At 38.8% G+C, this 14,332-nt stretch overlaps 1 protein-coding gene across 2 annotated transcripts; it reads left to right on the top strand.

Annotated features, from left to right (window-relative positions):
• The first annotated feature begins 820 nt into the window (after positions 1–820).
• On the top strand, positions 821–14,282 carry tdrkh (tudor and KH domain containing). 2 transcript variants are annotated; one of them, XM_044103049.1, is made up of 14 exons: positions 860–966; positions 3,694–3,805; positions 5,834–5,979; positions 6,068–6,159; positions 6,491–6,692; positions 7,229–7,368; positions 7,441–7,750; positions 7,854–8,020; positions 9,052–9,227; positions 10,903–10,967; positions 11,803–11,954; positions 13,084–13,194; positions 13,325–13,379; positions 13,855–14,282. In XM_044103049.1, exons 2-14 carry the CDS (start codon positions 3,741–3,743, stop codon positions 13,908–13,910), a joined length of 1,737 nt encoding a protein of 578 aa, XP_043958984.1. In that variant the 5' UTR covers positions 860–966; positions 3,694–3,740; the 3' UTR covers positions 13,911–14,282. The 2 variants fall into 2 exon arrangements, with proteins under 2 accessions (XP_043958985.1, XP_043958984.1); XM_044103050.1 differs by lacking the exon at positions 3,694–3,805 and having other exon boundaries at positions 821–966.
• The last annotated feature ends 50 nt before the right edge of the window (positions 14,283–14,332 follow it).

Genomic DNA, 14,332 nt, shown 5'->3' with positions numbered 1-14,332 from the left:
TATTAAGCAGTTGACCACATTCTGACAATTGTTGCCATAAAATGAGAAGAGGTTGGATTATAACTTCGATAGAGCAGAGGGAATTTTTACTGAACTATATATTGAATTCAAATTATTTATGCAGTGACTCTGACCCTAATTCAGTGTCTGCTAATTCACAACATGCCATCTCATGCTGTAACTGGGATCTAAATCGATCCCAGTTATATATAATGGAGTTGGGGTTTTTTTTGGGGGGGGGTTTATGTATGATGTCTTTTCAGCTACTTTAATTTTATCATACATTTTAAAAATATTTTTACCCTAAATGGTCAGTCACACCGCGGAAAAAAATGTAAGCATATGATCTGTAATTCATTCTGGCTTAACGGCTCTTATGAACAACCCTGAGCATCCTCTGCAGTAGACTGCTTTACACAGTGAGTCGCCCTAACAGACAGCTACAAGAGATCCTTCCTCACTACAGACATCAGCATCCACAACAATTAAATTTTCTTTAAATATTTGAATAGAAATAAATAATTACATTTAAATAACATTTATCAGAAATACAGGCAACTTTAAACCCATCAAGTTTTTCTTGTTTTCCTTCATATTTAATTGGAATGAGACAAAATGTGGAAAGGTTAAAAAAAAAATACTTTTCCATTACTCTCTTGAGAGCACGTTGCCCGTTGCACCCAGCGCTGACGTGATCAGTTCAACGCTTCCGGTTAACTCTTCGAAATAAGAGTTTTAAGTGACGTCGAGGCCATATATGTGACTCATAGATGTAGAAAGTTATTGTATACATGAAACACTGCGTCGCGTCGTTTGCCACGCCGTTGTGCTCAATCGCTCCTACTGGAGTGATTTTTTTGAAGGTTGAAAGAAAGTTCAGTTTCCGGTTTACTGCGAGCTCTCTGGGTGACTTGACTGTAACAGCCAGTCTCGATACAACCAGGAGACAGTCTGCTGCAGACGTCTGTAAGTGTAATTTATTATAAGCATGTTCATTTGTAGTTATTGTAGAGGGTATTAGGTCGCAAAATAAGCAGTACTGTTAAGTGTTTTACTGGGACTGTGTGCTTAACTGACCTGTATTTCTCACTTAGCAGCTGCTAAACCTAGCTAATACTAGCTTATTTAACTAGCTGAGTGGAGAAAGTGTGAGGGTTTCCTGGCTCATCATAAGGACTAGGGTGTTCATTCAACCGGAAAGCGGTATTAGTGACCGTATGGTTCACTCAAATGTCACAGATACCCCTCGGTAACGGAGTACCAGAGTTTAGCGTGGACGGGACGGCAAGTTCTTAAAGGAAGTCGCAGCAATGCGTCAGCTAAAACGTCAAATCTCTCAGACATGACAGGGAGCTGTTTAACTTTTAGCCCTTAATATTCATCTTTAGCTAAAAAGAGCAACCTGTAGCAATAACTGCCATTTTCTTTTTCTTCTTTTTTTTTTCCTTTAAAAGTTCTTTGAAATTTCAAGTATTTTTACCAGTTTGTATTCATGGGGTAGAAAAAAATATTGTGGAGATTTTTAACTACTTTGAAAGAAACAAAAGATCACAACTGAGTCAGTGTGACAGTCCCAGACTTCGAGCAATATTTAAATATTAACCCTTTATGGCATGACTTAAAATTTTTTTTTAAATACAACAAATAAAATAAAATAAAGGAGCAAAGTGACTCTCCACTTTCAGCTCATCTGACTTACAATAAAATCATATTCAGTAGTTTACAAGGATGAAGAACCATGGCAACAGTTATTGCCATGGAGAGTCTCTTCTTCTCAGCTGCTGAAGATTGTAACTCCTTCAGAGTTGTCATGGTGACCTGGTGCGTTCTTCCTGATCTCAGGTTGTGATGTCAGGTTGTGATCTAGGAATAGATCAGCCTGTTGCATTACTCATGTTGCATTTTCCTTCCACTTTTTGATGAATGATTTAACGGAACTCTGGGGGATGTTCAGGACCTTAGAATTTTTTTGTGTCCATCCCCTGACTTCTACCTTTCGATAAACTTTTCTCTGATTGGTTGGGAGTATTCTTTAGTTTTCATGCCAGAAATACTGATGAACTTTCCAGACACAGCTGTCTTTATGCTACAATCACTGGAGACAAACTCACTGCACTCAGCTGGACTCCAGTCCACTCAATGTGAGACGACTGGTACCAGTTGGCTGGACCTCTGTTGAATTAGGTCAGTCACTTTAAAGTGGTGGGGAGAGTATTTCTTCTGTCAGTTATGTTAAATACATTAATCTTTATTATTTTGTAGAAATTAGTTTTCACTTTAGAATGAAGGACCTTTTTTAACATGAAAGCCAAATTATGTTGATCATTATTGATTTCTAAGTGTAACAAAATAGTGAAATATCAAAGGTACTGATTACTTTTCATAGGCCCTGTATGTTATAAATCAGGGGTCTCAAACTCCAGTCCTCGAGGGCCGCAGTCCTGCAGTTTTTAGATGTGCCACAGGTACAAAACACTGGAATGAAATGGCTTAATTACCTCCACCTTGTGCAGACCAGTTCTCCAGAGCCTTAATTATTCTATTCAGGTGTGGTGCAGCAGAGGCACATCTAAAAGTTGCAGGACTGCGGCCCTTGAGGACTGGAGTTTGAGACCCCTGTTATAAATAATCAACTTTTACTGGGTGTCTCCACAAGTTCTTTCCTGTATTTACAGACCCATGCTATAAATTAGAATATGATTAAAATGTTGATTTATTTCAACAACTTTATTACTAAGTGAAACAAATGATACAGATGAATTACACACACACGGGTGTTTTGTTTTAATCACGATGATTTTCTGCTAACAACTTATGAAAACATCCATCCATCCATCCATCTTCTTCCGCTTATCCGGGGTCGGGTCGCGGGGGTAGCAGCTTCAGAAGGGAGGCCCAGACTTCCCTCTCCCCAGCCACTTCCACCAGCTCCTCCGGAGGAATCCCTAGGCGTTCCCAGGCCAGCCGAGAGACATAGTCCCTCCAGTGTGTCCTGGGTCTTCCCCGGGGCCTCCTCCTGGTGGGATGTGCCCGGAACACCTCACCAAGGAGGCGTCCAGGAGGCATCCTGACCAGATGCCCGAGCCACCTCAACTGGCCCCTTTCGACATGAAGGAGCAGCGGCTCTACTCTGAGTCCCTCCCGGATGACTGAGCTTCTCACCCTATCTCTAAGAGAGAGCCCAGCTACCCTACGGAGAAAACCCATTTCAGCCGCTTGTATCCACGATGTCGTTCTTTCGGTCATGAAAGACCGAATGAAATGAAAGACTTATGAAAACATGACATTTAAAATTAGAATATTACATCTATTCTAATTTAGATGTAATTAGATTAGATTACATCTAAATTACCAATAAAAAATATTTTTAAAAACAGCAATGTGAGATTACATACCTGCTGACCTACGTATTTTCAAAAGACACTTTTAAACTGACAAATGAGACGTATCTACTCTTAATTTATTCAATGTAAGGTGACGGTGTAATTAATTTTTTTTCCAAATCACAAAGACTTAACTCGGAAATAAGACACTTTTGTGTAATTTATTTTGTTACTGTGATTTAATTGAGCCTCCTTCACAGATAGTGATCCTGTACTGATTGCTTGGTGTCCAGGCTCAGCTGCTCCCATTTAGTTAAATGTTGTTCTCCTTCTGCCTGTCTGTCACTGCTTCTGATCTTAAATGACAAAGAAACGCTGGAGTTGCAGACACTCTCTTTTTGTCCGGATTCTTCTGAGATGGACGTTGGCGTGTCCAAGTCCCGCGTGTTTGTCAGCTACAGCTCCCAGGTCCTCCTCTCCAAGTGAGACAGGCCTTTGTGCATGGTGGTGCTGTGTGATCTGGAGTCATTCATTACCCCTCTCTGCTCTAAGTGTTGGCTCCTCATCTCACTTTGCTCAGCCTAAAGCATTATTAAGAAAAAGCACACAATGCATGGACTGACTGAATAAAGTGAACAGCATGAACCTGCAGCAGCTTTTGGTGCTTCTCATGCAGCAGTCAGGGTCAGGGGGGGGGCTGTAGTTATTGGCTTGGCTACAAGCAGTGTGTGTGTTCATGTGTGTGTGAGTGTGTACCACAGAAGCTAATTGTTAAATTAGGGGTTGTTGTTGTATTGCTTGTGATTGTTTGTGCTCAGTTTGTATCTTTTTTTTGTTTTTTTTTACAGATTGTGATGAAGTGAAAATGGACACCTTAGTAATAATAAATGTTTCCTGAAGTGGACTCTTGCTGAGAGTAAAATGAACAGCAGTGTTTAGTTTGTGACATTGTTCCATACTGGATCTGCTTGGATTCAGGCTTGCTGCTGCTTTCGTTTTTTTGCTGCATGACTGCTGCAGAGCTGTTCATCAGAGACAAATGCTAAAGACTTCCCTTGACCCCAACTAACACTGAAACGCATTTGATGTTTTTAATAAGAAAACCTGAATTAGGGATGCACCGATAGATTGTCCATGCTTTGCTCAATTTCTGAATGTGAAGTCGACCTTATCTACTGATCCCTCCTATTTCTGCAAAGGTCTAAAAATCAGCCAGTGTCCTCTTTTGCTCCGCTGACTGACAGACTTTCCCCGGCTCTCCATTCACCAGGTCACGTTTGCACGTGTACGTTTAACAATAATCATCCCACCGTTGCCAACATGGAGAATTTGTTGCTATATTTAGTTGTCCTCATCTGACCTCAAACATTGTAATTTTTGTAGCAAAATAAAGCTGTGCACTTTATATTTGGTAAGATGCTCAAAACAGGCCTGCAGTCTAACCTGTTGTGCAAAAAAGGCCTAAGTCACTTATTTTTTTTAGCTTACTTAATTTAGTAGTTTGCACAGAAATGCTAAGCTTTTTATTTATATTTTATTTTTGTACCATTTAATTTTTTATTTATACATCATTTGCAGTTCAGGGTTGCAGCTAAATTATTTTAGTAATTGATTTTTCTGACAATTCATTGATTAATCAGCCTAAAATTAAAATGTATTTCTAACACATAATATTAGAAACATGTTAAAAAATGCAAATATCCAAGTATTTCAGTTGATTTTTCAAATAAGAAAATAAACCTGTTATTGCCTAAAATGCAATTACAGCCTTTCCTTTAGTGAATGTTTGATCATTTGTAGGAAAAGATGAGGCCGTCACAACATGTGAAAACTCAGTCTTTTCTGCTTGTCTTAACATTGGTATTGCATAGGCTGATCTGGTGATGATTTTTTGTACCATTATTTTTATTTTTATTTTTGGACTTAACCAATTAATAATTGGATAGCAAAAGATTTTTCCTTTACAGAATTTGAATCAATTGAAACTACATCAGCCATGTGTTTTTTTTTTTTGTTTGTTTTTTTTTTTACTTAAATGCAAGATGTATATATGTTTTAACAGATTTGACTTACTGCTCCAAGTGTGTTGTTCTTTTAGCAAATGTCAATCACTAAATTAGCTGACGATTATTTCAATAATTGAATCATTACGATGACTCTGATTAAACGTTTCAATCCTGGTGGGATTAAAACAAGTTTCTATTGCTTCATGGATGCTATTTTGTGTTTTTCATTAAACTAAGATTGGAGCACTGAAAGCGGATTTAGGGATGCAAGATATTGGATTTTGGTTGATATCCGATATGCCAATACACTAAAACTCATTTTTATCCCAGACAGTGTCAGTTATTAAAAAAAGTTGGTGTCAGCCAAAATCACTATCTGCGGGTCAGACGTTTTAAAGATTGGTGATTGGCCAGAAAATTGCAGTCGGTGCACCCCTAACGTGAACATGCCATGAGAAGTGCTGGACAGCAGAGAGCTGTTAATGCCTTTGTGTCTCGTCTCAGGTGTAGTGTCCCGCTGAGTGTGCGCTACGTCATGGATGCTGTGAAGGACGGATCCAGAGGGAAAATGGTAGCTCTGGCTGCAGGCCTGTCTGTTGGAGCTACGATAGGCTACATTGTTTATCGCCACATCAGCAACGCCGGCAGTAGTAAGTTGGTGCTGTTATAAAGCAAACGCATATGAATGAATAGATAATCAACCACTAAGTATTTTTTTATTCTCTGATGTCCTGACAGGTCAGGAGTCTGACGCTGAGGAGTCCAAAATGATTCTTCCTATTGAAGTGTATAGAAACATCTCCAGATGCCATGCTACATTTCTGGATGTGGTAACTAGTTCACACCTTCGTTCATCTTATTTCGCCTTTATGGAGTCGACTTATTATAGTGTGAATAGAGGCCTAGGTCGTTTACTTTGATCAGGAAATAAAGAAAGTATGTAGGGTGGAGAAGTTGGTCACACTATAACAAGCGCAGTGCGCTGCTTTCACACTCTGCTCTGCAGAGTGATTCTGTGGTGTGACTGATAGAATCCTATCAGTCACACCACTGAACAACACAGTCGTCATGTTTTACCCTTTATCTGGTACATGTCTCAAGAACATAATGGGTCATCCTTCTCGGTAAGCTCCTGCCTCTTTCTGTTTCTGTTTTTTTAAGGTGAGCCAGAAGTCTGGAGCTCATGTGAGAGTTACATCGTTCTCGGAGGAAACTGGCCATAAGGCCACTGTGTGTGTCCAGATACAGGGCTCAAAGGAGCAGGTCCTGTTGGGCCGCTGTGTCCTGGAGAACCTGGTTACGGACTGTGAGCCAACAGAGGAGGTTTTAGAGGTTCCTCAGAACGCCTTTGGACGTGTTATAGGTACTCTCATTTATAGTTAACTTGTTTTCCTCAGGACCTTTTTTCCTTTACTGATGAGACTTTGGGTAACCCAGTTTCCATGGTCTGCTGTTGGAAATTAGCTAGTGGCTAAATTTGGTGAATCATCTTTGTGAGCATTTATCATATTGTTGCTGGAGTTTGTAGATGTGGCTGTTATGTAAGTGTATTTTAGGTAGGGCTGCATTTATTGTTTCTGTTTTACTAGAATTAAACAAAGATGATTAGTAGGCCGCCATTTTTTGTACTGAATTAGTCAATACAATAACAACACGATCAATACAATACATTTTTGAACTAATGTGGTTTAAGAAACAGACACAGTGGAACTTCACTGACATAAAACTGCCAAGAGTTTATTGAAAGTTTCAATAATATTGCTGGGTGTAGTATAGAAAATGCAAACAATAATGGGCTGAGTATGAAACCTCAAGGAATCCTACAGGTTAAAGGTGCTTGCTTTTATTGAATATTTTGCAACTAGTTGTCTTGTGTGTGTATCTATGTGTGTGTTACAGGACGTGGGGGTGAGGGTTTGAAACTAATCACAAGAAGCACAGGAGCCAGAATAGTTTGCTCCAGAAAGAAAAAGCACAGCCCTGGAGAAAAGGGGAGTGTGACCATCACCGGGAGTAAACAGGAGGTCAAGCAGGCCAAGGTGAACGACTCATTTGGATTTTATAAATTCTTTATTTAGAATTGGACTCACTGCCATTTTTTTTACTTACAGGAAATGATTCTAGAAAGAGTTGGAGCGGATGCAGTGGTGAGGTCAAAGATCTCGCAGTCATCTGCCCTTCGCCAGAAACGTGGACATAAAGTCGTGAATCCAGATCCCTGCTGCTTGGAACCCAAATGCCTCGTTGGTCTGAACAACAACGGCCCTGTCTCCTACACGGAGCAGAATGGACTTGTTCAGTCCAAAGACGCCACGACTGAATGTCTACTTCTTGAGATGAAGGGGCTGAAAGGCACAGATGAGCAGGAAGAGGAGAGCAGCGTGTCCACAGATACACTCTCTGAAGTGTCCAAGTTTGAAAGTCAGCTCACTTTAATCATGTCTCAGCAACTCTACTTGTATTAGTTTCGATTTGACTCCAGTTGTTTGACACAAAGGATTTTGACTCCTTCTGTGTTCCCCAGTTCCCAGTCCAGATCTGAGCTTCCAGCCTGATGAACACTTAGAGGTTTATGTGTCTGCATCGGAAAACCCAAACCACTTCTGGATCCAGATTCTGGGCGTTCGCTCCCTCCAGCTGGACAAGCTGACAGAGGAGATGAACAACTTCTACACAAATGAAAACCCCACAGTAAGTACATGTCACACTTTATGGGTCAAAGGTAAAACTAGCAGTTCATTGAAGAAGCATCAGTTGTTATTAACTGATGGTGTACTGTTGACATTAACTTCTTAGCAGCTCTAGCCATGTTCCCATTCATGTCTTTTGAGTGTATTTTGAAGGTTCACTACACTAGCAGACAGCAAAATGCTACTGCTATGAAAACAAGGAGCAGGACAGTATAACATCATACATTTATTTGTAAAATAAAGTTTGCAGCTTACTGCTTTGCTGTGTCTTTAATTTCCATAGTCAGAAAAAACTCAATAAGAAAAAGTACTATTTAACCATGCACTTTGAAGACTCTCTGATGCTGGGGATAAGATGAATTGAGTTACGTTTTAACTCATCCACTTGTAGCTTCAGCATCTTGGAGTTTGCACTACAAAATTGTTGTGAGAAATACAAAAGCAATTGGTATTCTGGAAGTCCATGACCTTGGTTTGAAGTTCCGGAGCAAATACTATGACATAATAGTTCAAAAAGTGGAATGAAATAGAAAAAAAACTGAAAACGCAGCACTGGGAGACACTGAATAGAACCTTTCTGCAGTCCTAGACACTCAAAGTACACAACGAAATGAATGAAAGAGTGAAATAAAATTTCATTGTATTTTCCATTTAACACAATTTAGTCAGATGAGCTGTTACTTTGTCTTCCATCCACCTGATGTAAGACAGAGAAGCATGATTAGTCTCTCCAGGGACCCTTCCAGTGTCGGCCCAACCCGACCCACTACTTTGTGACTGCTTGCTGCTCACATTGTTTTCCTGTCACTATTTGCTGATTAGAATATTTACTAGTGAGAAATTTTAACCACTGAACTAACTGGCTAACTGAGCTCCTAAATTGAGGCATTCTTTCATAAATGTTTCTAGAAGTCTTCATGCCTTACAGACCAGATTTTATACACCTGAGGTCTAGAAGAGCCTGGAACACCAGAACTGTCTACATACATTTGTTAAATAAACGTTAACACAGCCGGTGTTGTGGGTCTGCAGGAGCAGCGGATGGATAGCATTTTGGTTGGAAACATTGTGGCTGCTCCGTATCGAGACTACAACACATGGAACAGGGCCAGGGTGCTGGGGTTTCTGGGATCTGGACTGGTGGACCTTTACTATGTAGACTTTGGGGACAACGGGGAGCTTTCCAGGGACAGTCTGCGCCCCCTCAGGTAAGAGATGCCATGATTGTAAGGTGGACTCATCTCTAGAGGGAACAAACATAATTTGATTCTCAGCTGAATTTCTAAGTTTAACCCCCTTACTAATACTTACTAATACTTGAGTTGCCAAGAGACAGTTTTGATGGTTTGAAGAAAATCTTTGAGAAGTGGAGCATCCTGCCAACACTCTGGCCAACTACAACTATTAGGATGGAAGATTAAAAATTTGTTTTACTGAAATACAAATCAACATAATAATATTGTTATTGCTGTATTTTTGACTCTCTAGTTTCCATGTAATTGTCACAAAAGATTGTGCAAATATGCATTTAGAGATCCCGGTTTGATCAGCTTTGCAACAGTACAATCAGAGTGATCAGCCTTAATCTGTGATTGGCATCCACACAATAAAGGAATTAATCTGCAAAAGAGAAACCTTTTATTCAAGAGTTAAGCTATCAGGAAGCTATCAGGCCTGCAGGACCTGTCAGTGAGATGTTTGCAATGTTAGGAGCTCAAGTAAAGGACAAATAGATTTTAAGAATGAAAAATAAATGAAGCTGAAATTGCATGTTTGGCCAGCTACATATGAAAATCTGTTTTTGAAAGATCCAACATAATTGGTTCACTTTCTTCTAGCAGTAATTTCTTGACACTGAGCTTAAAGGCAGGTGAGTTAATGAAGAATTGTTCTTTTTTTTCCCCTTGATGCTGAAACATAAAACTGCGACGTACGTTGCTGTTTTGATGAGTACATGTGAACATTGTTTAAACAATATTTTGCTTCTTCCCAAAGATGTGGAGCTGCAGGTTCCATTTAACAACTTCAGGACATTCAGGACGCTGCGGCAGTTTGTCATCCACAGTAAATGTCGATGGCACTGGGATGACTTGCTTTGTCCATGAATCTGTGATCAGACTAGTGATTTGTTTTCTCAGAAATGCAAAGCATTATAATCTGCTCAGGTTTGCTACAAAAAACTAAAGGGATGCGTCATAATTATCTGAAAGGGGCAGTATTATGTAAAGTCAATTTTTTTTAGCTTGCATCATCTAATAATGTTATTCCTTCATAAAAAGGATTGTCTTGATTCTTTCATAATCCTTTAATCTCCCTGGCAACCATTCACCTGGTTGGACATGGAGCCACCTTTGAGCTCCTCGTCAGAGCTGCAGTTTCCAAGCTACCACCTCACAGAGCAGTCCTCCCCCACAACTCCTCAGACTAGCAGCAATTAGCAAACACCTGGTGGAACTGCACATCTGCTGAGCTCATTATAAAAGCTACTTCTCAGAGCAATGCTGGTAAAAACATTGTTAAAGGGTTAATAGAAGAGCCGTGTTGTTATGACTTCCTGAAGGCAGAGTTTCAGACAGGGACAATTTCCAGGTGTTAAATTACAAAGTCACTTTTTTAACGTCATATTTGATACATACAGTCACTGATTGTGCTATAATTGGGCACTTTGTGGAAAATGCATAATATTGCCTCTTTACATTTGTGGCTGAAATGGATTTTATTGAAGTGCAGTAAACTTTCATGTCTCCACTTTCCTGCAGGGCATTTTAACTCAGCCAAGTTTTTGTCCTGTGCTCCACAGCTGCTGCCAAGAGCACATTCGCATGCAGCACCTGCTTCAAAACTTAATAACAGCTTCTTGCTTTTGCTCCACTAAAATTCCAGGAGCGACTTCCTCAGCTTACCATTCCAAGCTATTGAGTGCAGCTTAGCAGGAGTGAGGCCAAAAGGTAAAATATTCACCCCAATTAGAATTGCATTCACAGACACACAGTTGAAGCCACATTTCTATATACATTATATGAAAAGACCCATAACCTTTTTGTCTGACATCGATTCAGACTATCTTCAGTTAGGACACCCAATATATTTTTGTTTCCTGAATGAAAGTAATGAGAGAGAGAACTTTTTTTGAGATTTTTTTTTAAAACAAATGTCTCTTCATGTTCTAAAGTTTCCACATGTTTCATCAGTATTTGGTAGATTTATCTTTTTAAATTGTAGTATATGGGTGAAATGTTGTGCCTTTGTTGTTCATAAGCCGTTTTGTTGGTAATGTGGTGGAATGTTGAAGGTCACTGTTTATTTTAAAGACCCATTTGTGTCGAAACTTTAACTTCCTGCCTGATGTGTTTGACAGTTGGTTCAATGTTTCCTTCATCCATCCATAAGAGATCCTCCATTTGACTCAGAAGTTGTGAATTAAAGTATCAGAATCTTGCAAAGCCATGACATCATTGTCTAGATTTTCTCAGATTTTTGGCAGCCATAGACACCTTAGAACATGTCAAACTTATGACTTTTAAAAAAATCGTAAAAATTCTTTGTCAAATATCAGAAGAATAGCAAGTGTAGTGTAACTAAGCTAAAACTGGGCATTTTAATGTCGGACAGAACAAAAGATGATGTCTCTTCTCACACAATGTATAAGGTTTAAATATTAAAAAAACACTTAGAAGCTTCTTGTTATTCTCTTTTTCATTGACTACAGATGTACCTATAGTCTATATTAGCCTGTATTTTCCAGATGCTGTGTCTACAGACATGTTTCTGTTTCTCATTCAGGAGAGGCTTGGACTGAAGCAGCTCTGGACGTATTTGAACAGTTGACATACTGTGCTAACTGGAGACCCCTGCAGGCCAAACTCTGCAGTTACTCCCACTCTAAACTCTCGTCCTGGCCCACTGTTAAGCTGTATGACAACAGCAAAGGAAAGGTTAGTTTGTTTTTTATGCTTTATTTATCCAGACCAGTTCGTCCACTTGTGAATTTGTTCACGTATTTCAGACCTACGCATTGCCGTTTAGCTCTGTTGCACCAATGTTGCTAAATAGGTTTTTTTTTTCTTTGTTAGTTTATTTTCATGAATTATGAAGATAAACAAAAACGCTCTAATTTCACATATAACTAAATTTCATTGCATGCAATTTGCTAAAGTTTACATTCTGAAGTGTTCATTTGTTTGTTGTGTTTTAGGTTTTTAGAAATCGATGACATTTGTTCATTTTATCCACCTTAGCCTGTTAGGTTATTTGTTGCTGAGTACAATTAAATTACTTTTTATCCAAAGATAAATGAAATTTATTATCTTCAACATTTGTTGACAAAGAACTGAAGATGTAACAAGGTGTCTTAATGTTTTCATGACTGTGGGAGCTAACATATCAAGTTACTCATCTTGCTTAGGTTGCTATAAGTTAGGCTATTATAATTCACAAAAACAAGGCAAGTTTATTCTTACATCACATTATAGCAAGAGCGTGTTCAGCGTGTTTTACATTATTTCTTCCTACCAGAGACAACTGTCACTTAATGGGAGCAAAGGAATTGATGATATTTGAAATTTTTGGATGGAAGTTATCTATCTACTCATTTACTGAGTTAAAGGATGAAGGGAGGTGAAAAAACCTGTTCTCACTGAAACAGCTCTTTGGTTCAATGAGTCAGTAGAAATGATGTTTCCAAAGATAATAAAAAATGGTCAGATAGGTCGACATCAGTTACTTAAACCTGAACTGATGATCAAATACACAGTATACCCCAATTTCTGTATTGACTGTTTCAACATATGTTGAGTCAAACCAAGCATTTTAAGTGAGCCACTTAAAACATGTGCCTTCACCTCAACAGCCAGATATTCAAAAGAACATATTTTTTAGTGAATCATGAGACCCTATAGCAGGGATGGAGAGGAGTAGACAGCACCATTTCACAAAGGAAAACAATAGTACTTTAAGACTAAAATCAAAATGTATTAAATATGAAAGGGTGAAATGACCAAGATCTGGACTTCTTTTTTGTTTGAAACATGTATTTAAACAAAATATTAAATCTATTTCATTTAGGCTGTGGATATCGGTGAGGAGCTCATCCGGCTGGGCCATGCTGTCAGCTTCCAGGAAACATTTAATGAGAAGGCAGAAGGGGACAATCTAGGTTGTTTGCAAAGGATGTTGGTGAGTCTTTTAAACAAAGTGTGAATTAAACTTAAATGTCTCCAGGGGTTTTACAAGAACTGGCATGGTTTTTTTGTTGTAGCCCGACTATTTGAAAACATCTTCAAGTGGATTTGTTCTCTCCTTGCAGGATGATGTAATAGGAGCAACTTCAGAGCTCAGTCTGTCATGTATCAGTTTGTCAGGTGAGTGGAAAAACTGGAGGTAGGTGTGAAGAGGGGTGTATGTAAACACGCACTCCAAAATACAATATCCAGAGTCTGTAAACAGCTCATATACTATTCAGAATAAATTCTATGTTTACCACTGAAACACAAAATCTTGCTGTGTTAGGTGATTACTTTCTATGTTTGAGATGAAAACTTGCATTGTGGTTAATTTGTCTTATTTCTTGGAGAATATTTTTCTAAGTTACCACATGAGGACAAAATCCTAGAAACTTAAATCTGGGAAAATATGAAAATGTATTTTTTCTAAATACCCTCAAAGGTGTGTAATTGATGAGTGCTGTTTGTCTTGTTAGGTGGGAAATGCAGTTTTTAGCTGTTTGACGGTACTCATTAGGCGGAAAACTTGCATTTCAGCTTCAGTCATGTCACAAGCAGACAGGTTGTTTCTAAGGGGATGTGACTTCTGACATGTTTGTCTTTTATCCCTCAGAAGCTGCTTCAGTCTCAGGAAGTGTGGATGATGGTGTAGAAGATGAGCTGCTCTGAGACCAAACAGATACATAAAGGCATTATTTTTTTGCTACTTAAGCATTGTATCTGTTGAAAATGATGACATTATGCCTCCTGTGTTCTGGCTTTAACTAAGCACTCTTTTGCATTGGTCCAGGTTGTATAAGCAAGAATGTTCACTTTAAAAAAAGGTTACATGAAGTGGTCAATTGGCCATGAAACGTTGTTCTTCAGAGAAATATTATATTGACCTATATTACAACAAATTACTTATTTTATTTGACAGAGATTGTATCTTTATTTTCAGTGCACATTTCTAAAGTAAACTGAATAATAACCACAATGCAATAAAATAATGTTCTTTCTTCATTGTTCATCGGTTTGTGATTAAATTGTGGTGGCCATTCATTCGTTTCCTTTAAAGACTCTGTTTTGTTTGTGGATCTGTCGATGACCTC

The sequence above is a fragment of the Gambusia affinis genome, linkage group LG20 (assembly GCF_019740435.1).
Source record: "Gambusia affinis linkage group LG20, SWU_Gaff_1.0, whole genome shotgun sequence".
NCBI classification, from domain to species: Eukaryota; Metazoa; Chordata; class Actinopteri; order Cyprinodontiformes; family Poeciliidae; genus Gambusia; species Gambusia affinis.
This window is presented reverse-complemented; position numbering and strand designations above follow the sequence as displayed.